The 26,880-nt window shown below is 47.3% G+C and overlaps 1 protein-coding gene across 1 annotated transcript in view; it reads right to left on the minus strand.

Moving 5' to 3' along the window:
• Nucleotides 1-26,880, minus strand: part of Sdk1 (sidekick cell adhesion molecule 1) — a 975,668-nt gene that overhangs the window by 126,183 nt on the left and 822,605 nt on the right. Inside the window, exon 22 of the mRNA XM_057765703.1 lies at nucleotides 24,703-24,824. Within this exon, the coding sequence (XP_057621686.1) occupies nucleotides 24,703-24,824 (122 nt within the window). The remainder of the gene's footprint in view (nucleotides 1-24,702; nucleotides 24,825-26,880) is intronic.

Raw genomic sequence — 26,880 nt, forward strand, 5'->3', positions numbered from 1 at the left:
CAGCGAAGCTGGACGGGGCGAGGCATGTGCTGTACAGTAATGCAAACACCTGGATACACCTGCACATGGGTACACCCTGCACAAACCTGTATGCACCTGCACATACAGGTAAGTACCCACACACACCTGTATTCATCTGAGTGGGGCAATATGCTTTTGTGCACACATGTGTACCTGTACATACCTGTGTGTGCTTGTATATGTATGTATGTATCTATACACATGTACACAGTAGCATCTATATACCCGTATTAACCTGTACACACGCAAATACCTTCACACAGCTTTATGCACCTGCACACACCTGAATTCACCTGAACATGACTGTATACACGTGTGCAGCCATGTATGTACTCACATATACCTGTGTGTATTTTTATATGTATGTATGCATGTATGTATTCACACATGTAAACAGTGGCAAACACACACACACACACACACATATATATCTGTATGCACCTGTACACATAGGTAAGTATCTGTACACACCTGTATTCACCTGAACATTACTGTATGCATGTGGGCACACATATATGTACCCACACACAACTGTGTATATATATGTATATATCCACACACGTGGCATACACTTATGTATACCTGTATGCATCTGCACACATGTACGCACCTGCATATAATTGTGTGAATCTGCGCAGTACACACCAGTTCACAGTGCTCTGTGCACCACAGCCAAAAGGTAAAATTGAGGCACATATCCCCAGATGAAAAAGAAGCATTATTTTGCCATGAAGAGGCATGGGGCACTAGCTTTTATGTGGACAGACTTCAGAAACATTGTGCTGGGTAGAAGCCTGTCCCCAAGCCCTCATAACATAAGGGTCTCCTTTAGGAAATGACCGAGGTGGGGGGGATGCAGGGGTGGAGCAGGAGGCAAGCAGGCGTGGGGTGCGAGGAAGCCGGAAGGAAGCTCCTGGAGATAAGTTTCACGTGCTGAGACTCAGTGGGAGAAGGAGAAAAGCATTCTGAATCTTCTGCCTTGGGAATGGGCTCTTTACAACAGCAAACTTTGTGTTCTGTGAACCTCATCTCGATTTGTAAAAGAATTATTGAAATTTAAGGTAGGATGCTGTCCAAAAACACCTGGTAGAGAAAGAGCTGGAGGTCAGCGTGGCTAATGAGCAGCTGGGATTCTGCAAAGGAGCAAGGCAGCCGAACTAGGCCAATGGAGGAAAAGATGTGGCCACCTGCGAGGCTGGGACAGGAAAGCACCTGCGAGGCTGGGACAGGAAAGCACCTGCGAGGCTGGGACAGGAAAGCACCTGTGAGGCTGGGACAGGAAAGCACCTGCTAGGCTGGGACAGGAAAGCGCTCCCAGTCACAATGATTCTCGGTAGCTCTGGAAGTCTAGCCCCTATCCCTGCCACCCCCACCCAGGCTCTGCAGAGAGGGTCACTGCTGCGCTTTACCACCAGGGTCCTCTGTGGCTGAGTGAGGGGCAGCAGATGTATAAAGGTTAATTGATCCTCCAAATCTCAGCAGCGTGACTGAATGCTCTTTCTCTGCCCGACTCTCTCCTCCAGCCCCATCTTTGCAAACCCTCCTTGAGTGGAGGCTGGTCGTAGGCACGCTCTGGGTCCTCCTCTGCCTTGGTCATAGGCACACTCTGATCCTCCTCTGCCTTGCTGCCCAGTCTGTCCTTCTTCTTGGTTCAGGCACATCTACCTAGGGCTAGGTGCTTCCCTGACTCTGTGGGCGGCTCCAGCACTGGCCTCACATATGAGATGACTCCTGGACATAAATGCTGCTCCAGGGGCTGCAAGGATCAGGGTAGTAGCTCTGGGCTCAGGGCCATCCATCATGTGACCAAGAGGATTGGAAGAGAAGCACAACCTTTGAGCTGCTACTCAGAAGAGAGGATGAGGTGTGGTTGGCTGGTGGACGGGCAGGAAGACTGACTGGGAGGCAGGATGCTCAACTCAGGTGTTTTCATTGAGCGTAAGGAGCCTGATCCTCCATCGACAAAGATCAAGCTTCATGCTACAGGGGCAGAAGCCAGCAGGACAGGACCACGGGTCCCTACTTACTTCTCCCCTTAAGTCAGACAGTGTTGCGGAAGACAGATCTTCCCTTTTACAGCCCCTGCCCCATGCTACCACTGTCTTATAGCTGGTGTCTACAATGACAGCTATGGAGGTATGTCTGGTTAATTTCTGGTCTTCCATTCTGCTGAGTTCAACATAGGATATCAAGGCACCAAGCAAGCCAGTTGGGATAACGGAATATGACTGCGGTGTGACCCACACACCCCTGACCTTTTCCTCCTGCCGGGTCCCCTTTCTGCAGGTTTCTGACTTGGAGATGGGACAGGTGACTGACAGGCCCAGGTGGGTCCCATCTCTCTGTCTGGCTCTGCCTGCCATAGTCCCCAAATCATGGTTTGAAGGCATCACACGGCCTTAAGCACATGTGTCCATGCAAAGCTCTCTACTCTGATTCAGATATGTCTTTTCCTATTTTCTCTAGGCAACTGCCAGCCCCTTCCAGCAGCTTCCTTGCACTGCCTCTACTTTCCTGCTCCCTCTCTGGAAGCCTCCACGAGCACCCTTCTCCTGCTTCATTGCTTCCAGAAGCCTCTATAGATGGCTGCCCCTCCCCCTGTCTCCCTCTTCTGAAGACAGCATCCATGGACAGCTCTCCAACTCTGACCAAGCAGAGGGCGTGTGATGTCCCCATCCTGTGCCCTCATCCACCTCCCAGGTACCTGACAGGGCCATCTCATGGTTCTCAAAGGTCAATCATACAGATATACTATGTGGCGAAACTCATTTGCTCACCAAAGAGGGAGGGACCTGGCAGGATGATAAAATGGGTTTGGAGGAGAATACGACTCAAAATCTGTAGCATCAGTAGAAGAAAGAATGTCCAGGCTAGAGAGATAGTTCAGTCAGTAAAGTACACACCACATAAATATGAGGACCTCGGTTTGATCCTTGGGGAACCAGGTAAGAGAGTCAGAGATGAGGAATGGCGTGTGCCTGTAATCCCAGAGCTAGGGAGGGGGAGACGCAAGGATCCTTGCTGTCCAGTCAGCTTAGTCTAATTGGTGAGTTCCATATTCAGGAGAGACCCTGTCTCAAAAGATAAGGTGGAGACTTGACCTCTGGCTTCAGTATGCCTGTTCATACAAACACCCACATACACATATACAATGACAGAAAATAAAGATGTTAGAAAGAAAGCCGGTTACAAGAGTTGCGCAACCCTACGCTGGAGCTTAGCGACTTCACAAATTAGTGTCTGATGTGATGGCATCTAGCCAATTAACACCCAAGAAATCAGATTTCTATAAAGCTTGACAGCCAGCAAACAGCCTATCAAACAAGGCTCCACTCACTACTCGGTAAAATTGAGCCACAGGACAAATATGGCCCCTTTCTTGTTTTTGTTGATAAAGTTTTATTGGAGCACAGCCGTACTCAGTGGTTTGTATGTTGCTCATCTCTGTGATTCCATGGCAGAGATGCACAGATCATCTCTCCAGGAGCCAGCCCTTTAGTGGGAAAGCATCCACCCTGCTTGAGTATGCTCCCCAGAGGCACAAGGCAAATGTCACAGTAGGTCCTGCCTGTTATTATTGCTACTCATTTTCCACTGTACCCCATTGCTTTCTCTGGGGTCCAGCATAAAATTTGGTCTTCAGCCCTGTTTGTTCAACATGCTAATAATCGTGCGAATGATTTTTTTAAAAACCAGCACAAAATGTGGACTAGCTGGTACGGAACACTATTTGAGTAAGACACATTCTTACCCAAGCCACCAGAACTCAGCAAGAATCTTACATCCCTACGACAGAAGGTTTACATCTTTTTCTGAATAGACCAGGATTCTTTAATCCTTACCTGGCTCCTCCGGCTCAGCAAACTTCCAGGCCATCACACTAGAGTGTTCTAGAAGAAGTAAGTGACTGGCTACTAACAGAACACAGGACCCAGAGTGAGTCAGGGCTCTAAAGATAAAACAAATTGATGCTCCCCTGGGGAAGCTGGGATTTAAAGGCTTTCTTGCCTTTCTCTGAAAGCCAACAAACAGCGCTTTACAATGCTTATTATAGAAGCTGAAATGGCCACAAATGGCCACATTTCAAAGGCCACTCAGCAGGGCAGGTCCTTTATTGCATTAAGGAGTGCACAGTCCCTCTGAGGAGGTGACAAGCTCCTCCAGCAGGGCCAATGGCTTACCTGCCACCGTGTCTAGTCTGCCCTGGGCACCAGTGGCCTGGAAGCAGGACCCATTTGGGCATGTGCTTTCATTTAACGACTAGAAGTCTCAGAAGCCACCACTCCTGCCAAGCTGAGTTTTCACACAAGCTGGGTTGTGAGCATGAGAAACGTCTTTCGATTCAGCTGGGCTTCTGGGAAGTTTGGGGGGAATCAATGGGCCTGTGTAGGATTTTGAATGCCCCTACTAGGGGAATTTGGGGTCTGCTCGGCACCCCACATCCCCAGGACTTCAGTGGTTACTCCAAGGACAGTCATTAACTTCATCCCAGAGGCCCCACACAGATGGAGAGGAGGACATGAGGAGGAAAAACTGACAAGGAGGCAGCTGTCCTTCCCTTCAGAGCCCAGCAGAGGGGAGACATTCCAGAACTCGGTGGAAACCTGCCAGCCCCACGCACCCCGCCTGGCTGAAACTCCTGTTGTCAGCAGGAAAACTTGCAACTTCGCAGATACCCAGACCCTGTGACTGGTGCGGAATGGTGTCCCTGTGCCTGAGCCAAGCGCAGCTCCCCCAAATGAGGGGTGCTGGAGGGCACGGAGGCAGAGGGACAGATGGGGCTGGCACTTCTGGCAAAAGCGCAGCCCAACCAGGAAGGAACTAGAGGCTTGGGGAGGCCCAAAGGCCAGTTCCCTGAGCAGATCCGGAACTCTTGCAAGCTAATGAGTTGTTAAGGGGATTCTCCTTAGCCCTTGATTGATCTCCGCTGGCTGGCAAGGAGGCTGCCTGCTTTGAGAAGGGCAGGGTTTGGGCAGCCCTTCCCCCCCTAGTTCGTGGCTGCCTCTTTCTGCAGTGTAGTGCAGTTCCCTCTTGTTTCCTGTTTTACAATTAAATCCCCCCTCTTTCTTTTCTCTCTCTTCCCCTCCTCACACATACACACTCATTCTGTGTTTGTGTTCATGACTGCATACAAATGCCCACATACACATATGTACTTGTATGTGTGTGTGAATGATGAGGCCAGAGGTCAACCTTGGGTGCCCCTCCTCAGGCAGCTGCCCCACCTTGTTCTCTCTCTCTCTCTCTCTCTCTCTCTCTCTCTCTCTCTCTCTCTCTCTCTCTTTCTGTAGATTTACTTATTTTCTATGTTTCAGAGTTTTCCGTGTTTGAGCACTGTTTGTGTGCCTGGTTCCTGCAGAGGTGACGGGGGGGGGGGGCACTGGATCCCATGGGATTGCAGCCACAGATGATTGGGAGCTGCTATGTGGGTGCTGGGAACAGAAGCTGGGTTCTCTGAAGGAGCAACAAGTGCTCTTAACTGCCGAGCTATCTTCCTACATGATCCCACCTTGTTTTTAGAGACAGGATCTCTACCACTGAGCCACATCTTAACCCTTTTAATAGGCATTAACTTCATTCAAAGGGGCTCCACCCTCGCGTCCTAATTCTGCTGCAAAAGTCCCACTCCTAATATGACTCTTTGAGGGAAGGTGTCAATATATGCATTTGTAATAAACACACATCAGGTTCATAGCACCTGTCTCATGTCCCCCTACATGTGAGGTAATCTATCCACCATTATTCACAGTGTCCCAGATGAAATGGTCTTCCGCTCCTCCTTTTTCTCCCCATAGGGGTTCAGTTTTCCCTAAGAATCCCCTCTCCAGGAAGAGACGTTTCCCAGTCTTCTCTACATAGACCACTTCCTCCTGGGTTTTGGAGTCAGGGGCCTCTGGTGTTGAGCCCCAGCAGCACAGACAAAGGGACAGACTTGAATGCCCCTGTATCTCTGCCATCTTGACCCTATGACTGGCTTGTGTTTATTTGCACAGAGGTGGGCCCTGCATAGCTACCAGAGATGGTGGGTAGCTGAAGTTTGGGTGGCTCCTCCTTTTCCCACCAGGTCTGCCACTCTAAAGACTAATAGCAACCAGGAGGCCTCCCCAGACGTAGGGGGTTTATGGTACTGCCTCCAAATCCAGGGAATGTTGACAAAGACCTCTGCTTCACCACAGGGAACAAGGACCCCATGGGAGGGGCTTGAACTCCACATCCAAACATATCGGCGTGGAAGTCCACAGGCTGCCCTGAGATGCCAAGACGCTCAGCCTTTTTCATAAAGCAAGCAATGATAAAGTCACCCCAAAACATGATCAGAAGCCCCTCTGAGGACAAAGTGAGTCATGTGGCCAGAAAGCTAGCCCCTCAAAACTCCGGGTCCACTTGACCTACAGGACAGCCTAGCTGCACTGCACAGATTGCTGGGGTGAAGGGTGTCACTCTCCACTGTGGTCTCAGGGTGGTGGGAGGTGGGCAGCCTCGTGTCCTGTGAGGAATGCACCACAATTCGGTTGTCTGGAAAATGGTCATGACTTCAAACCTGTCACATGGTTGTTCCTGGATGCTCGTGACTTTATAGACATTACGAACTCCAGACTACTGGCAGAGACCTCCACAGATGCTACCCCATTGCTGTCCCTACATTGCTTCCCTGGTCTCACCTGCCAACTCCTCTGGAAACCACAGTGATGGCTCTGGCCCATTTGCCCCTCTCCTCCAACTCCTGATAAAGGGATATTGGAAAAATAAAGTTCCCTTTTGGTGCCGCTTAGCCCAAGATCTGCTGGCCCCCCAGTTCTAGGATAAGAAGCTGGGCATGTTAGAGCATGTCTGTCATCCCACTGGGGTGGTTGAGGCAGGATAATGACTAAGTTTGAGGCCATCCAGAACTACATTATGGGTTTCAGGCTTGCTGTGCAAGTGCGAGACCTGAGTTTGGATCCCCAGCACTCTCGTCAATGAACTGGTGTCGTCATACGTGACCCTCTCACCTAAGTGATGGGGACCAGGGGGTCAGAGACTTGGTAGGATTGGGGATCAGAGACAGGAGGATCACTGAGGCTTGCTGGCTGCCAATCCTGACAAAAATTGGTGAGCTCCGAATTCAGCAAGAGAGAGTGTGTCAAGGGAATAAAGCAGAGAAGGGAAGGGGGCCCTGATGTCTTTCTGTGTGTGTTCATGGGCACTTGATCACACACACACAGAGAGAGAGAGAGAGAGAGAGAGAGAGAGAGAGAGAGAGAGAGAGAGAGAGAGATATCTTGACTCAAAAATAAAACCATAAGAAAACATACCACCATTACCACCAACAGGTGCCCGCACTTCCCTCCTTCTGAGCCTCTCCTCTCACACCCCTGCCCACCTGCGGTGTCCTCTTCCTGCTGTAATTTGGGCCTCCCTCAGGTCTTAACCATAACCTCACCTCCTCAAGGAGCCTTCTCTGATAGAACTAGTCAACCTCTCACTTGCCTTCTCGGATTCTGTCAGCAACATCGCCCCATGTGCACCCTGTCCAGGATCGCTGAGAACGGTCGTCTTCTCTACAAAACCTCCGAGTTCCTGCAGGGAGTCTGTGCACGGGGCCAGAGCACCTGGGACCAGAAATAGCCCAGCCACCCTGGTCCTCTGCTCTGCAGCATGAGCAACAGATTTGATAAACCATCAAATCTACCAAACAGTTGGTGCTCACTAAATGCTTTCTGGGTGCAAGGCAGCAAGGGATGAATGGCAGAAATGAATGAAAGATCCAGTGACCAGCAAAATGAAGCACCTAGACAGATCTAAAGCAAAAGAATCAGTGTGACAGGATCAGGGCACAGGACAGTCCTCAAAGTGGTAGGGGATGCTGACCCTGGTGATGGTGAAATGTGCAGTGTGTATGTGGGTGCGTATATGTGGTATGCATGTATGTGGTATATATGTGTGTATGGGCAGTCTATATGTGTTATGTTTATGTGTGATATGTGTAGTATATGTATATATATTCTATGGGTGGTGTGTGTGGTGTTTGTATGAGTGGAATGTGTATGTGGTGTGTGTGTATGTTTGTGTGTTTATGGATGTATATGTGGAGTACTTGTATTTATTTGTGGATGTGCATATGTACGTGTGCACATAGATGAGAAGGCCAGAGACTCCTCTATCATTCTGCACCTTAATTTCTGAGCCAGTATCTCTGCCTGAACCTGGGGTTGGTTGATTCTGCTAGACTGGGCCAACAAGCCCTTGGGATCCTCTTGCCTCTGCCTCTTCAGCAATGGGACCAGTGGAGTGTGCTACCCAGTGGACTCTATTGTGGGTGCGGGGATCCTCAAGCTTGTGCAGCAGGCACTGTACCGACTAAGCAGTTTCTAAGAGTCCCCATAATAGGAACTGAAATGATCTGATGATAGATTAACAAGCAGAAAGGCTGGGTTCATACTCTGCACGACTTCCAGATTTGCTCTGCTGGCCAAGGTGCACAAGAAGTCATTGCAAGGGTGTCATTACAGACAATCACACAAACAATAAAGATTTGGAAATATCCATGTGTTTCATCGTCACCTGTCACCATAGACCCCAACTGCAGAGGGGGAGGCGCCATGTTAGAGCCAAAGATGAAACCATCTCTGCAGATGTGCACCCATCACTGGGCTATTGCTGAAGGGCCCATTAGAGCCACTGATGGCTTTCCTCCGTACATGCACCAGACAACTGGAAAATAATGTCACTCTTCCTATTAGGAAAGAGTAATTCAGTGTTGGTGGGGGTTTGCTACAACTGCAATGCTGACAGAGGCTTCTCTAAGCGCCCACAGTAGCCTAGGCATCGTCCACAGTGGGGAAGAGGTGGTCTGGGCGGGGTCAGATATGCTATCTTGCAGAGCCTGAAGAGGAGCTGAGAGGGTGTGGCCCGAGGAGTCTGTCACCTTTAAGGTGACAGGTAGCCAAAGAGATCTAAGAGCTGTCTTAAAGGAGGAGCTCTCCTTTCATCAGAGAGACTGCTCTGTCCCTAGGTGGCATTTATGAAGTGATCCATCTGCTGGCTCAGCAGGGGCCCCTGGCACTTGCCTTGTGCCTTGTGCATATGTCTCAGTGTGAGGTCATGGCCAACACCTGGATGGCAAGGGTCCTGGTCTCACCCAGCTAACACCTCCAAGAAGACAAGGACAGTAACCACATGACAGAAATACAGAAGGGATGGTGAGGTGGATTGTGGGTAAAGTGCCTACTGTGTAAATGAGTTCAAATCCCCAGCACTTGCATAAAAGCTGGCCATGTTAGCATGTACCTGTAATCTCTGTGCTACAATGAGGAGATGGGATAGCGAGACAAGCAAATTCCCAGACATTTCTAGACCTGCTACACCAATGAACCAGTGATGAACAAGAGACTCTGTCTCAAACGAGATGGAAGGCCAGGACCAAAGCCTGAGGCTGTCCTCTGACCGTCACATACATGCCATGCCTACACACACACACACACACACACACACACACACACACACACACAATCCACAAAGACCATAAAGATAATAAGAAGTGCAGGACATTAACGTGCACTGGAGCTATGAGAATCGCGGGGCCTTGAAGTGCCCTTGCTGCCCAGTGTACTGTCTTTAAACTTCCATCAACTCTGAAAGAGTAAAACATCCCCCAAACAGATACACTGGACAGGGAAGATGGTTCTGTCAATGGAGTGTGTGCTGGGAATTCATGAGGACCTGATTCTGGGTCCTCATGTCACAGCACATGCCAGCAACTCCAGAGGTGGGGAGGCAGATCCCCGGAGGGTGCTGGCCAGCCAGTCTAGCCAGCTGGTGGGCTCCAGGTTCAGCGAGAGATCATCTCAAAAAAGACCTCTCAAGTCTACTTCTGCTCCTGTATGTACACACACACACACACACACACACACACTTACATACACACGCACGCGTGCACACACACAGATAGATAGATAGATAGATAGATAGATAGATAGATAGATAGATAGATAGATAGCAAGTAAGCAAGCAAACCAAAATGCCTGTTAGTTCAGAAGGGTTTAGACATCATAACCCCAAGCCATAGAGAAATTAATGGACAAGCAGAATGTTCTGAATACACCTGACCTATAGAGCGTCACAGCTTAGCTTGGCCCTCATTAACCATTCTCAGAACACCTACAATGGCCTACACTTGGCCAATGCCATTTAATGCAAAGTCTATTTTATAGTAAAGTATTGACTAGTTCATATATATATATATATATATATATATATATATATATATTACACACACACACACACACACTCACTTGATCATGATGGAACACAGAACTACCAGCAATATAGAAAAGGCTGGCCACATGGTGTGCTACAGAGAACAGATTTTGTTGCGGGGTGGAGCTGAGATATTATGAGTTGAACTCTAGCAGGTTGGCACTGTCCACACATACAAGGGAATCATCATTAGTTGGGGACTGTCTGTATATACATGGGAACCATGGCAACCTCTACTCATGGTGACCCTTGCCAAGAGGCCTTGGCATCTGTTTCTTTCATGAGTCTCTATACCCTCTGATGGATGCTGGGTAGGTTATTGTCTTGTCTCTGGTGTCTGAGTCCCGGGCCTAGAGCCTAGACAGTGCTTAGCTAGTGTTGCTAGAAGCAGGAGAGGATCCACGGAGTCTAGCATAGGGTACAAGAGGGATGCCCAGGCTGGAACTTTCAGCCACACGCTGACCTTCAGTCTCCCGACAGAAGGCAGAAGGGAATGCCCTGCCTAGGAACAGAAACTTCTAATAGAGGCACACATGCTCAGCTGTTGACCAAGCTTGCCCTGGAAATCACCCCTAGTATATATGTATCGCGAGAGGCTTCAGATAAAATGGTTTGTTAGGTAAACGGAAAACCCTATACACCCAGTGATGCGTCCTTTGGTTTTGTGTGGCAGCATGCAGAAACACAAAGTGCCACCTGTGGCCTTCCATCCATCAGCCTCCATCTAATCGAGTTCCTGGAACCTGCCGAGCACACCTGGAAGACACACAGCATTTCCTCGTGCCCTGGTGTCCCCCAGGCATGAGTCACTTCAATGGGAATGGCTAATGACACTCTGGGCAACCTGGACGTGTCACCTCCGAGGCCATTGGGGCCACACGATATCTCCATCTCCACTGTTCCTTAGTTACCAGGAGACCAGCATGGAACAGATTCGTGTTTTATTTTATTAGCCCATAACACCCTCTAAAACAGCTCCTTTTAAAGAAAATGGCTACTATTATGCACAAATAAGCACTTAGTGGGTCCCCCCACCCCATCACGGCTTTCCATTTCCAGAACGGAAACAGTTTTGCCTGTACCCAAAGTGTTACTGAGAGCGTCTTCATTACTGACAATCCTGCCCCAAGCAGCCTTCGCAGGAGTCAGGCAGCCATTCTGGCTATTAGAGCGCAGCGAATGGCCATGTGCAGCAGGGGCTGAGGGAGGGAAAGGAAGCAAGGGGTGGGGAGAGGGTGGCCAAGGACAACAGGTACCGCTGCCAACTGCAGGGAAAACGTGGGGAGAGAGGTTTTGCTCCATCTGCAGCCAGAGGTTACTAATTAAGCAACGCATTATGGAGCCAGAAATACCCACCAGAGCTGCTGCTTTTTAGTTTTTTAAACCCATATCTGAGCATCAACCCTACAAGGGCCGTAATAAGGGGCTTTCCCAACAGCAAGCATCTTTCATCCCATAAGTCACGGAGGATAACTGAAGTCAAAAACCTCAGTGTGTGGGGCTGGGGAGAAGGTTACGAGTAAGGGGATTCCTGGGAACATGAGAAGACCTGAGTGTAATCCCCAGAACACACATAAGAGGAAGCAGGGCATGGTGGTGCATGATTGTGGTCCCAGCACTGGGGAAATGGAGGTCCTAAGGAGGATCCATCCCTAAGTGGATCCTAAGGCTCCCCGGCCAGCCAGCCGACCCTAATTAGGAAGCTCCAGATTGAGGGAGAGAACCAATCTCAAAAAATGAGGAGGAATGTGGTAGAGAAAGACACCAGATGTTGTCTCTGGCCTCTAGTCTTTTGCACATATGTACACACTCACCTGTGCACATGTGAACACGTTCGCAGGAATGCACACATACAAACCAAAAAATAATGGCAACAAAAGCATTGGTTCGCAGTTTTAGAAAGTAGTCGGAACATAAGCGAAACTTAATTGCAAAGATGCACTGGGAAGTGGGAGGCATGGAAGTGGAATGGAGGCTGCACTGCACACGCTGACTGGGAGGATGTGCCGGTTTTCAGTCCTGGCTGCTGTTTGGGGGAGGCCAGGGAGCCTGGACATTCAGCTCCAGGCCATTCCCTTCTGAGCCATCCACAGCCCTAGATAGTTTGGCCTGCTCCTCCTTCCATGCTCCTCTAGCAGCCTAGGAAGTCTTTGGTGTGTGTGTGTGTGTGTATGTTAATGCATGTGTGTGTTAATACATATATGTGTGTGTTAGTTCATGTGTGTAAAATGGGTGTGTATGCCTTGCATGTGTGTGTACAGGTAAATATCACACATGTACATGTATAAGTGAAGGCAAGTGGTAAACCTGGTTATTGTTACTTGGGAACTGTCCACCTCGTTTTTGAGATAGGGTCTCACTGGCCTGGAACTCACCAAGTAGGCTAGGCTTGTAGCTAACAAACCCCAGGGCTCTAGATGTCTCCAGCACTGAGATTACAAACTTGTACCTCATATCTAGCTTTAAATAAAAAAACAAGCATGGATCCAGGGAGATGAAACTCAGGTTCTCATACTCTTAAGGCAAGCGCTTTACAGACCAGGCCGTCTTCCCCAGGCCCTGGCAAACCTTTCTACCCTCACCCCTGCTTTCACACTGTGGAGCCCTTCTCTCTAGGTTGGCCATCTTGACTTAGTTTTCGGCCATTTACAAAATGATCACAAGGTCATCTCAGGAGCTGGTGTGCTTGGAAAGGTGAGCATGAATAGCCATCTTCAGGCAAACACATCCCATTGCTGGCAAGCAAGACCTATTCCTGCCCCTTGGTGAGCTTGTTCCAGCTCTGGGTAATAAATGAATGGCTTCTCTTCCAAAAGGCAGAACTGCTTTGTGTGGAGGCCAGTGATGGGCAAGGAGATGCTCTGTGCACTGTAGGCTCAGCAGGTGCCACTGTGATCAACCCACACTCCCAGCACACGTCTGCCAACTCACGGCCCATCCAGACAAAGAGAACGACAGCAAGCCTGTCTCATTCTCAGCTCCAGGTTCTGTCCTCATCCTCCACCTTCCAAGCTTTCTGTGGCTGCTCACAGTGTGACCCTGGGCCAGTAATTTAACTCTGGGTCTTCATTGTAAAGATGGGATACTAGGAGAGGTTGGGCAGGGTGCTGGATTGGAGCCCCAGACCTTCGCTGCTGTAATGTCTCCTCTTGTCTTCTGCAGGGGCTGAGGCATCCCACAGGCTTGGTCTCCTCTGAGAGCCACACCTGTCACTCATGTTATCCTTCGGCAAAATGAAGATGTTCTAAAGAGGGGTGCTGGGAAATGGCTTAGTGGATAACGTGCTTGCTGGGCGAACATGGGGATCCACAACACCCATGTGAAAGAAGCCGGGTGTGGCAGTGTGCCCCTGTGACCTCAGTGCTGGGGAGGCAGAAACAGGCAGATCCCCAGCAATCGCTAGCTAGTCAGTCTAGCTGAAATGGCCAGCTCCGGGTTCAGTGAGAGACCCTGCCTCTGAAAACACTGAAATGACTGAGGAAGACTTCCCAACGTTAACCTCCGGCCTTTGCATGTGCCCACATGGGACATGTACAAATGCACACACCACATGTGAGCAAGCACACACACAGAGACATGTGAGCACGCACACACACACAGACAGAGAAAGATTCTAAAGAGATACTTGTGCCCCTCCCTTTGTCTGACTATTAAAACAACGGTTTCTATTGTAGAATAATCTTTTTGTATACTGTGAAGATGTGTCACTCTGATTGGTTTAATAAAAAGCTGAATGGCCGGGGGCTGGAGAGTTGGCTCAGAGGTTAAGAGCATTGCTTGCTCTACCAAAGGTCCTGAGTTCAATTCCCAGCAACCACATGGTGGTTCACAACCATCTGTAATGGGGTCTGGTGCCCTCTTCCGGCCTGCAGGCATAGACACAGACAGAATATTGTATACATAATATGCATATATATATATATATATTTTTTTTTTTTAAAAAAAGCTGAATGGCCAATAGCTAGGCAGAATATCCAATCACAGAGGATGCTGGAATGAAGGTGGAGACACCAGGAGACACAGAGCAAGCAGGATGGGCAGTACAGAGATGAGGTAATAAAGCCATGAGGCAGAACGTAGATGAATAGAAATGGGTTCATTTAAGCTATAAGTTATAAGAGCCAGTTAGAAATAAGCCTAAGCTATTGGCAGAGCTTTTATAATTAATAAGTTTCTGTGACTGACTACAGGCTTCTAAGGAATTGAAATTTCCTCAGGAGTCCTTCGCTAGGAGAAGTAAAAGGTGGAAGCCTGGGCCAGCATGACAGGGAGCTTGTCTCCCAGAAAGAGATTTTATACAGTCTGACAATTATTCAGATCTTCTTGCAGGAGAGGCTGGGGCCATGACCATGCTGACTGGGACTGCCTAGCTATGTGGATCTCTTGCCCTCGTTTATAATCCAAACCCCATGTCAGAACCTCAGAGATGAACTGGTGTGTGTGGGGGGGTGGACTGGATCTCTTTATTCCCAATATGGCCCCATTGAATCTCCACCACCCCTGTCTTTCTCTCTCTACTCTTTCTTGTCTCTTTAGTTGAGAAAGGGTGCCACCTAGCTTGTTAGGGCTGCCCAGGCCCAGACTGTGGCTCTCAGGCACACTAACACTCAGGCAGCCTGGGCAGGGTCGTAGCCCCCTCCATTGCCTTCAGAGGAGCTGAACTCACCTCCCACTCTTTCCTGGGAAGCTTTCCAGAAGCTTCTGCTGCAAGCTTGCTCTGGAAGCTCCCAGGAAGCGTGGCCTTGTGATAATAAGTCATGGCAGTGAAAGCAAAGACTCCTAGAACACTCCACTCCCAATCTCCTTTGCAGAGGCTGTGAGAGGAGCCCCAGTTTTCTGCACTATAGTGAGATTGCCCCCCACATCCCTCCCTCCCCAGCACTCTGCTGGTGTCCATGCAGACGCTTAAAGAAAATGCTGTTGCTTCTGTGTGACACAAAGATCCAGCTGGGGAAAGATGCCACAGTCATGTGCACATCCCGCCCTCCAGCAGTCGCTCAGGGTCTCAAACACCAAGGATGAGACCTTGCAGCAGCTTCCTTCTAACTTCTCTTGACCTCGGTGGACCATAAAGATCCAGAAGGTGGTTTTACAAGTCTGCCACTTGGGAATTGGAACTAATCTGGTTGAGAACACAAACATAGAGAGCTCAGGGACCCAGCCTGAGGAGGAAGGAGCTGCTGGCCATTCTGAGGCTTCAACTTTTAAACTGAAGTATTGTGGATGGAACGTAACTATGACTAACAGGTATTTCAGTTACTGAGGAGCTGGGTAGGAATGGCAGTCAGCCTGTTACAGCCGCTTAACTGGGGAAACCTGAAGTATGGCTGCTCTGGGGGAGAGTCTCTCTTAGAAATCAAGGGCTGGAACAAGGTCCAGGGAGGTGAACCACAGGGCCTTTGCACTGCAGAGATGAGCAAAAGGGTCCAGTCTGCCCCCTTCACATTCTGCAAGCAAAACTGAGGTGAAAGAAGAAAAAGAGCCTCTGGCTGCTGGAAAAGGGAACTAATGCAGCTCCCACTATAAATATGGAGTCTGCTTCTCTTCCTCCCCAGGCCTGTACTTGTGTGTGTGTGGGGAGAGAGAACAAAAAGAAGATAAGCATCTCCCCAAACTTAACAGTCCATGAGTGCCCCACTTTTGGTTTGGAGGATCTAGAGCAAAGGTTTTCAACCCCCTTTGGGGATAGAAAGACCCTTTCATAGAGGTCGCCAAAGACCATTGGAAAACACTGATATTTACATTACGATTCCGAACAGTAGAAAAATTAGAGTTATGAAGTATCAATGAAAACAATTTTATAATTGTGGTCACCCCAACATGAGGAATTGTATTCAAGGGTCACAGCATTAGGAAGGTTAAGAACCACTGGTCTAGAGAAAGAGAATATCAAATGGTGATTTGGGGCAGAGATGTAAAAATGCTACCACTAAATCACCGAGGTGGGGAAACGTAACCAATATGGAAAAGCAAGCAAACAAAACCCAATTCCCTAAGACACAGAAAGGCACACGGGAATGAACTGTAGCTGGATGGTAGTGAAACTGTCATCTCTACACTAGAGAGGCTGAGGCAGGAAGATCATGAGTTCAAGGCTAGTCTGGGCTCTCAGAGAGAGAACCTTTTAAAGCAATGACATGACCAAAACCTAAAACAAACACAGAATAAGGAGAGTCAACTGGGGACATGGCTCAGTAGGTAAGGCTCTTGCTTGATCCCCAGAACCCTCTTAAGAAGCCAGATGTGATGGTGCATGCTTGTACTCCCAGCACGGGGAAGGCAGAGACAGGAGAATGCCTGGGAGTTGAGGGCCAACCTGCCAAGACTAATCCAGGCCAGTGAGAGATCCTGTCTCCAAACAAATAACCAAACCAAAATGGACAGTGTCCTGAAAAATGGTACCCAGATTTGACCTCAGGCTGCCATACAAATGTGCATGAACACACACACACGCATGCATGCACGCACGTACGTACACACAAACACGCACGCGCACACACACACATGCACACACACGCACGCACACACACACACAGAATAAACTGTAACACCAAGGACAGAATACATCACTATTGCTATCCATTTTAAAAGGCAGAGATGAAGAAGCAATAGAGCTATATAAGATGTAAATATCTGTCACTGAGATTGAAAACTTACGAACAGACAAAAGGGCCGATGAGATAGGGGTCAACAGGGAATTAATTTACTGGAAACTACTTCTGAGGACATTATTTAGAGAGGAGCACAGAGAGATAAGACAAGATAAATGGGAAGTGGATGCTGAGCGACCAGGAGGATAAAGAGAGAAGCAATTTCTTACATCCACCAGGAGTCCCAGCAAGAGACAACAGACAATGGAGAGGCTGCATTCAAACAGACCATGACAAAGAATTTTCCAGAGCAAATGAAGTTTTAGACTCAAAGTGTCTGATACACCTTGACTTCAGAAGCAGCCCAGGGCTGTGCAAATGTGAGGACCAGAGACTGGGTCCCAGCACTCACACGAAATCCTGATGGGCATGGGGGCCCAGTACAATCCCAGCACCCAGGAGATGGAAGGGGGATCCTTGGGGCAAGTTAGCTAGCTAATCTAGTTGGATTAGTGAGAGACCCTGCCTTGATACAGAAAGTGGAGAACAATCCAAAAGATATCTGGTGTAAGTCCCACACTCACATGTATACCACACAGATGCACATATATTATACACATGAAAAAATAACAAAAGATCCTTCTGTAGCAGGCTTTCTTGGATCGTCAACCAGATCAAGACAAGGAGACTTGTCAATTATGAATGTCTGGCCTTATCCTATAACTAGACCTTATAACTGAATTTAACCTGTTTCTCTTCATCTACGTTTTGCCCCAGGGCTTTTTACTTTTCTTTCATTCTATATGTCTTACTCCATGTCTGGCTGGCAGGTGTCTCCCTCTCTCCCTCGTTCTCTCTCCCCTCTCTCCCATTCTTTCCTCCTATTTATTCGCTCTGTCCATCAGCCCTGCCTATCCCTCTACTGACCAGCTATTGACCATTAAGTTTTTTATTAGACCAATCAGGTACCTTAGGCAGGCAAAGCAACACATCATTGCATTGTTAAAACAATGCAGCACCAGCAAATGTAACACATCTTTACATGGTTAAGCAAATGCAGCATAAACAATGTAACACACCTTTACATAGTTAAAGTAATATTCTGCAACATAATCAAATGTAACACACCTTTACACAGAGTAATATTTCACAACATCCTCCTAGACCTGATGTATTATAGTTAAGCTGCAGAATACAAGAGATCCCTACGATACTAGATTACTGGCAAAGTAAGATAGGGTAGGAGGTGAACTTCAACATCAACAATAAGAATGAGGAGAAAGCGAGCTATTATCTCCAGACCTTTCGTTCCTGCACTTACAGTGCTAAACTGCCATTCAGAGGACGGCACTAAAGTAAAGATCTTTCTAGATTACCCAGTCGTACCATGGGAGAAGTTAACATTCACCGTGTTGCAACCCAGAGAACTAAGAGATGTAATCGAAAGAAAAGGAAATTGAACCAGGAGGAAAGACTTCGGAAGAAATGACTAGGAAAGAGAGTGGAAGATGCACCACAAAATCTAAGCAAGTACCAACCCAGGGCCAGAGACAGTGAGTGTCACTGTCTTCAGTTGGAAAAACTACATGGGACAGAAGTGCTGGGAATATGGTAGGCATGGCGTGTCTAGTACCAGACCTGGTGTTATAAACCTGTAATTCCTGTTACTAAGGAGACAGAGAAAGGATCACAAGTTCAAGACCAAACTGGAAAGTTTACTGAGAATCTGTACCAAAATAGACAGTGAAGAGGCACAGAAACATAGTTCAATGGTAGAGCACCTCCCTAGAATCCCCCAGTGAGGGGCTGGAGTGTGGCTCAGTGGTAGAGCACCTCCCTAGAATCCCCCAGTGAGGGGCTGGAGTGTGGCTCAGTGGTAGAGCCCCTGCCTAGAATCCCCCAGTAAGGGGCTGGGGTGTGGCTCAGTGGTAGAGCATCTGCCTACTATGCACAATTTCTTAGATATCCAAGAAGTAAATATTTTTAAAATGGAATAAAGATGGATGAATGGAAAGAAGAGAGGAAGGAAGAAGAAAATGAGAGAAGGAAGGACAAAAGGAAGAACAGAAGGAAGAAAAGGAAGGAAAAGCTCAAAAATACATCTAAATGCATATGAGAATAGAAGTGGGGGCAGAAAATTGGGTGGAGCTTCTTCAGAACACACAAATTGGAAAAGCCTTGCTTCCTATCAAAAATCATGCCAGAGAAGACTCAGAGGCTGGACTTAATTGGACATCACCTCATTCTACATATGTGGTTCTGATGAAAATGCCCTGTGTAGACGTACAGAAGAGACATCTGGTAGCTTCTGGGGAGGATTAGCATGCAGTTACTATTTGATCTAGCTGTTGTAGGATATTTTATACTGTGTGGAGGTATTTGCTGTGATTGGTGTAATAAAAAGCTGAAAGGCCAATAGCTAGGCAGGAGGTATAGGTGGGACTTCCAAGCAGAGAGAAAACTCTGGAAAGAAAAAAGATGGAGTCTCTAGACAAACATGGAGGAATCAGGATAAACAGTATGGAGATGAGGTAACAAGCCTTGTGGAAGAACGTAGATTAAAATATATGGATTAACTGAAGTTATAAGAACTAGTTAGGATCGAGTCTAAGCTAAGGTCAAGCTCTTGTAATTAATAACTTACCATGTCATTGTCTGTGATCTGGCAGCCCAAAGAAAAATCTGACTACACCCAGCAGCCTCATGCCTGGGGTCTAATTTGAGGATACATAGCAGCAAAAAGACAAAATGTTAAGACCAATTTCTTGGTAGAAGAATGCCTTCCTAAACCTGGTCTTGATTCTTCATTCCCTTTGACTTCTGGAACCCATGCACAGGGTGCCTCACATAGCATAGGGTTCTAGGCTGATGGCAACAAGGCTAAACACACCAAAAGAACAAGATTATTTGGTCCAAAGTCACCACAGGGGTACTTAGAAGTGGAATAGTGTCCTTGAGATGAGACCAAGGCATAAGGAGAATCCCAGTCTGAAGAAGACCCACTTGCTATGACTGACTTTGAAGATGGGAAGGAACTCTGAGACACCTGACAAGGTGACCTTCAGTAGCTAGAATAGTCCTGCTGACAGGTAGCTTCCCACACACCAAACCTTGGGCTCCCAACATGGAACTGATTTTTACCTACATCACAGAATTCAGCTCCTTGCCAGAATCTCCAGAGGGGGCGCTGTGCTATGGGCACCATGCTTTAGCTAAAAACACACACTAGACTTGCAACCAACTGATCTCTAATAGCATGTTCGTGTTGGGTAAGCACTCTGTGTTTGGCAACTTGTTGATGGCAGTGGTAGAAAACACAGGCCCAACATGGAGAAGAGGCTACACAACCATAGCAGGTGAAGGCTAGGGAGATGGGGGAGTGGACAGGAAATGTACAGGTGTGGACTAGCTACTTTATCATGAGGGCAGTGAGTACAGAAGGCCACATTCCACATAAGGACAGTAATACAAATATGGAGGCTTGTTTTTGTTGTCAAAGAGAAGGGCAGAGAACTAGGGAGATAGGAAAGCTAGTTCATTCAGTAAAGTGTTTGATCCATAGAACCCCCCCCCCCCCCCCCCCGGGCATGTCTGATACTACTCACTTGCAATCCCAGGGCTTAGGAGTTAGAGACAAGCAGACTCCTGGGGGTAGCTGGCCATTAGTCTAGACTGCTCAGTGAACCCCAAATGCATAAAAGACTCTGTCTCCAAAACCAGGTGAACAGTACCCGAGGAACAAGAGCTGAGGTTGACCTATGGCTTCTATAGGAATGCGTGTATGTGTGCATTGTACACACACGTGCACCTGCACACACATTGATACATATACAATGTGCTGATTCAAGTAGGCATAATTATCCACAAGATGCAGTAACAGGCGGGGAACGTAGACTTCCCAGCACATCATTTTTCTATAGCTTTGACTCTGCAATAATGTAAATAGTTACAAAGTGAAAATAAACTTAAAAAGCCCTAGCGATTTCTCTCAGGTGAAATGATTTTTTTTTTCAGAATCTAACTGCTAATAAGCAAGGCAAAAGAACACAACAACTGAAATGAATGTGTCTAGTTATATACAAATTGGTGATGAAAGTATGGATAAAAAGAATGCTGTTGGGTGATTTTTTTTTTAAGCTCAGCATTTTGGCTGTGAACGCAGGAGAGAATTAAACCTAAGGATAAACCCTTATACTGCATTCAGTGGTCATGTTGATTATGCTGTTGGAACCACAGGTTTATATTCAATATAATAGTCAGGTAAAGAAAATAAAAACACTGGGGTTTCTGAAAAATGCATATAAGGCAAATTTACTATAAGATATGAATTTAAGGATAATGGTATTTGATTTGAATTGAAAATATCACTATGACCTTACGGTGTTAAAAAAAATACATGTTTCCTGGAGCTGAGAGATGGTTCAGTGGCTAAGAGCACTAGCTGCTCTTCCAGAGGACACAGGTTCAATTTCCAGGATACACAATGGGGTCTCACAACCATCTCCAACTCCAGTTCTAGTGAATCTGACACCCTCTTCTGGCCTTCCTGAATACCAGGCACATGTATGGTACATAAATGTGTATACAGGCAAAACACTCATGAACATGAAATAAGTAACTCTAACAAAAATGTTTAACGTATTTCCTCTCCTGACCAGAAAGGTTAGAAGCAATGACCACATGGTAGCAATGAGTTCCCTGAGCTTTTGATGCTCAGGTTGTGATCTTTAAATGTCACTTGACACTATTTAAAACCCAGGCTTATGTATAAACAGCTCATATGAGCTTGGATCAGGAAGGCATCATGTCCTGGGGCATTATGTATAACAGATAATCAAATCTTCTCATGTTAAGAAATCTAAAAAAAGCATGGGACAAAACCGGTCTCGCTGAACATAATGGACAATGAGGACTACTGAGAACTGAAGAACAATGGCAATGGGTTCTTGATCCTATTGCACGTAATGGCTTTGTGGGAGCCCAGGTAGTTTGGATGCTCACCTTAATAGACCTGGATGGAGGTGCGTGGTCCTTGGACCTCCCACAGGGCAGAGAAACCTGCTTGCTCTTTGGGCTGAGGAGGAAGGAAGACTTGATTGGGGGAGGGGGAGGGAATGGGAGGTGGTGGCGGGGAAGAGGCAGAAATCTTTAATAATTAAATAAATTAATTAATAAAAAATAATAAAAAAAAAGAATCGAAAACTCACAAAAGTAAAAAAAAAAGAAATCTAAAACATGAAGGGATAAAGATGGGTGAATTTAGGGCTCAAAGAATAGCAATGGGGGCAAAGGAGATTGATATCTCTGTGAGTGAAAGGCTCACCACACAAGCACAAGGACCTTAGTTTGAATCCCTAGAACCTACATAAAGCTGGACATGGTAGCATATGCCTATAATCCCTGTGTTCCCATGGACAGATAAGAGGCAGAAGAAGTTTAGGGGCTTACCTGGTGTACACAGCAAGCAAAAGAAACTGTCTCACACAAAATGAAGGAGAGGACCAAGACCTGAAACTGTCCTCTAACTTCCATGTGTGCACCATGTCATACACATACAGACACACAGACACATGACTAAAATAGAGCAATAAGTACAGATGCCTGGAACACACTGAATATAAAAGCATATGCTTTCACAACTGTTGCAATATTAGGAAAGAGACAAAAAAAAAAAAGAGAAAGTAGATCTGTTTAATACCAGTAGAAGGATGCAGTGCCTTATTTTGATAATTTATAAATGAGTGTTTTCTGCCTTCTTGGCTTTGAGAGTTCCCAAACAATGTGAGGGATTAGGATAAGGGCTTTCCTTCAAAGTTCCAGAGACAGAATGAGTAAAAGTTGAGAGAATGGAAAAATTTCCACTCTGAACGTTGAACAAAACAAAACAAAACAAAACAGTTCAGGTGAAAGAGCATGCATAGATGAAAAGAGAAAACACTGATGGGGAACTGATGGAGTAGGGATCAGGAATCAGGGAGTTCATTCCCACCTGCTGCTTTATTTAGCATAAGTTCATGCTCTTTATCTATCTCAACATGCTCAGAGAACCGAGGATATGCTGAGGACACAGGAAGAAGAGAGGGTGATACAAAAGTGAAAGCACATTTCATCAAGTTTTTGTCATGAACTTCTGGTTCAAAGGATATAGAGGGACAGAGGAGTGCTAAGTGGTATGACTAGAAGGAATATTGCAAGGACCTCTCCAGTGTCTAGGTGTTGTCAATAGGACATGGCACTGGGAAAAAGGGCAGAAGACTTTTTGAAGAAAAAAAAAGAGATGTAGTCTATAGTGACAGAGAGAAGACAAGTGACTGCCAGTGGATGAGGGGGACTGTAAGGGAGGGGGACACGGAGTGTGAGAATGCTTCTGGGAGCAACAGGTGTGCTTGATACTTCAGTCCACATGGAGCTTGCTCAGCAAGGAGGACCAATAAACATTGAGACAATTAGTTTTCCACAGACATTTTTCTTCTTAAAGTTTCAAAGTCTGTTTCCAACTTTTTTTGTTTCATTCACTATTTTTTTTTTGATTAGGCATAAAATACAGATATACTCTTATTTTTCTTAAGTAAATAGTCTCAGCCCCAGGGATGGTTAGCTCCCATCGTGTTAGTTTACACTGTGGGGATTCTATGTAGCTTTCCTGAAACTGGGCTTGGTGAAACTTTTGTGAGTGTATGTGTAGGATTTGCTTTCCAGTTCATAGCCAGGACCCAGGAGAGACTCCTGCAGCCCAGCGCAAGAACAGTGATGAGTCACCAGGATCTAATTACACAGGAACTACTTCCAAACATTACCACTCACTGCTCACAATTTGGCTCTTCATCTTTTCCTCTTTTATCAGAACATGGAGTTGGTGGAATGTGTGGTATTCATCCATGCCAGAAGATCCTATCTATGTACTGCCCTCCTAGATGCCCAAGCCTGCCCATGTTTATTATAGCCCCTGACACTACACTGAATCTTTTCCTTGGCCCATCCTTGGATCTGTATGATAGATTTTCCCATCACTTCCTAACACTCAGTGCTGTCTCCAGACATACCCTGAGGCAGGAGATCCTGCCACCCGGGGAGAGAACGGTTTCCTCCACAGCACAAGCTACCACTGGATCCTCCATGCCCTGAACAGCACCTGGAGACTAAGCCTGCTCTAGAAAGGCAGCTGTACCCATGATGCTCTATGCCAAACAAGCTGTACCAGTCTGGTAGCCAGTTAACTGTGAAGTAGAATTTAAAAGTCAGTCAGTCATACTATCTATCTTGGGGTACCATGCTGGAGCAGTCTTGAGTTTCCTATTTTAAAATTTTCACTTCTGGTCACCTGATAGGGCCCTGATTTTCTCATCTTTGCCCACCCTGTCTCCAGAGTCTGATTTCCTTCCTCTCTGCTCTTCCCCTTTTAGCCACCCTGAAGTTCCTCCAGCATCTGAGGAGGACCATCAACACTCCCTCAAGGACAGGTCCTTATCATCTTCCTATTGGGAAGCCCTAGCTCCCAGGGTGTGGAAGTTAACATTGGCAACTTGACAACACCTAGAGTTACCTAGGAGACACATCTTTGGCCACGTCTGTGAGGGGGTTTCCAGAGGGGAGGTGGGAAAGACCCACTCTGAATGTGGGTGTCCCCACCCATGGACTGGGGTTCTGGACTAAATAAAAAGGAGAAAATGCACTGAGCATCAGTAATCACTCCTCTTGGCTTTCTGACTGTGGACTGTCATGTGACCAGCTGGCTCACACTCCTGTCACTGTGACTTCCCGGCCTTTGTGGGCAGTACAGTGCTGCACTGTTATCCCAAATGAGCCTTCCTTCCTCCTTAAGCTGTTGGTCAGGTATTTTGTCGCCACCTACCTGCCCCTCCACAATCCACCTGCAGATGGCCGTCTTCCCATCATAGCCGGGTCGGAACTGGAGTGTGGCTGAGCGAGGGCTGATGTTGGAAATGACCAGGTTGGATGGAGCACCAGGAAGGTCTAGAGGAGGTGAGAGAGTCAGGAAGAGGGTTAACTTATGTCACGGCTTAGGGTGGGTGCCAAGCCTGTTAGGGAGGAAACAGCTTCATAATGACTCTTCATTGCAAAAGGCACTTGTTTACCAAGCCAGGAAAGCGAGAAGCAGTGCAGCTCCCCTCAGCAAGGCCTCACAGCGGGATCCTTCCTCTAACAGGGTCACCCGCTGTGCCCCAGGCCATCTGAAGTGGCATTAGGAGACTCCTGTCTTATTCATCTCTATAGAGAGCAGATAATTAACAGGTGCTTGTTGTGCAAAGAAAGACAAGGGAATGTGATTACATCCTTCAGGCTCCTGCCCTGGCACCAAGAAAGGACGGTCTAGCTTCTTTTCCCTGCTCCCGTGATGCCCTGGGAGTCAGGGTTGAGGAGGGGGATGGAAATCTGTAGGTCTTGGAAGTGGTTTCCAAGACAATCTAGAGGAGATGACAGTGCAGGACTCTTTTCTGGACTCAGTTGTTCTGGGAACGCCATAGGTGGAAGGTGAGCCTAAATCTGAGCTTTCCTGGGCTGAGGGCCACTCATACAGAGAGACCCTGCTGGACTGCTCTCTGGGAGGCCAGGCTTCCCTGCAAGTTCAACCAAATGTTTAAAATGAGAAATTCCCAAGAGTAAGAGAATAGGTTAAAAGGAGAAAAGAAAAGTAATGCCGACAAAAACTACCTTAAAAAGGCAAGACAAAGGACTGGAGGTATACCTCCACAAGCTGTGTCCACCTCGCACTCACAAAACCCTGGATCCCCAGAACTGCATAAAGCAGGCTCTCTCGCACTACACAGAAGGATCAGAAGTTTGGACTATCCTCAGCTACACAGGAAGTTTGGGGCTAGCCTGGGATCCAGGAAACCTTGTCTCACAAAATTAAAATAAATGAATGGAACAAAACAAACAAAGACAAAAACGAGATGGGGGGTGTCCGCTGTGCGGTAGAGCACTTGCCTAGCATGTACAAGGCTCAGGGTTCTAACTCCAGGATCTAAGAGGAGGAAAGAAAGAGAAGGGGGTGGGGATGGGGAGGGGAGAGACAGGGAGAGGGGAGAAGAGGAAGGAAGGAAAGAATTAGAGAGGGATGCACGAAAGCCTGCTTGCTGTCCTCAGGTTTCTGAGAGGCACTGTCCCAGCTTGCGCGACTGGGGTATCTGAAGGCAGGTCTTGCCGCAGGACAATGAAGCCCCTATAGTGACAGCCTGCTATTGTCTCAAGGGTCCTTCTGCATCTGGCTTAATGAATGTGAAGCAGAAGATGTTTAAAGCGAAGGACAAGTGACTCTTCTTTCTAGTCCTTCTCTCTCTGGATTCTTAAAGCGGCTCTTCAGCTTCTAATGGATGTAAACCTCCAGCCTGGCAGATCAAAGCCGGCTCCCGGAAGGACTCCCTGCAGGCACAGGGTGCTACCGAGTGTCTTAGCTAATTACAGGTGATCGGCTTTAAGGCAGCTCAACAGTCTTTCTTCAGGGCGACCATCAGAGGCTCACTCAGAGCAAATTCTTCCATTTCTCTTCTGTGTCTCTCCACTGCAGTTCCTAGAGACATAGCCTGGAGACAGTAATGCCAGATGCAGAGAGGCCTTCAGAGGTCAGTGCACTCATTCCCTAGCAGGGATGGACAGTGTCCAGGCCACAGAACTTTGCATTCACACCAGATGTGCCTGCCTATGGTCTCCCTGGTGCCGACTCCATTTTTAACACACCAGACAGTGCCCACACCACAGCCGTTGCTACAAATGTAGTAACAATGTTTCAAATCTGTGGTTTGGGTGCTGTAAGTTTTATGGGAATTTGGTATTTGGGTAAAATCAGTGAGTATGGGCTGGGGAGATGGCTTAGTCAGTAAAGTGCTGGTTGTACAAGCATGAGAGACTGAGTTCAGATTCTGAGAATATAGGGTAACAGGCCAGTGGAAAGTCATCCTATTCCGGGCCTGTCCCCGAACTCAGAACTTGGAATCCCCACCCCATGACTCAGGGTTAGCAAACAATACTTCTGACCAGCTTGTACTTTTCTACCAGCTCACTGCACATG

This window comes from Chionomys nivalis, chromosome 3 (assembly GCF_950005125.1).
Source record: "Chionomys nivalis chromosome 3, mChiNiv1.1, whole genome shotgun sequence".
NCBI classification, from domain to species: Eukaryota; Metazoa; Chordata; class Mammalia; order Rodentia; family Cricetidae; genus Chionomys; species Chionomys nivalis.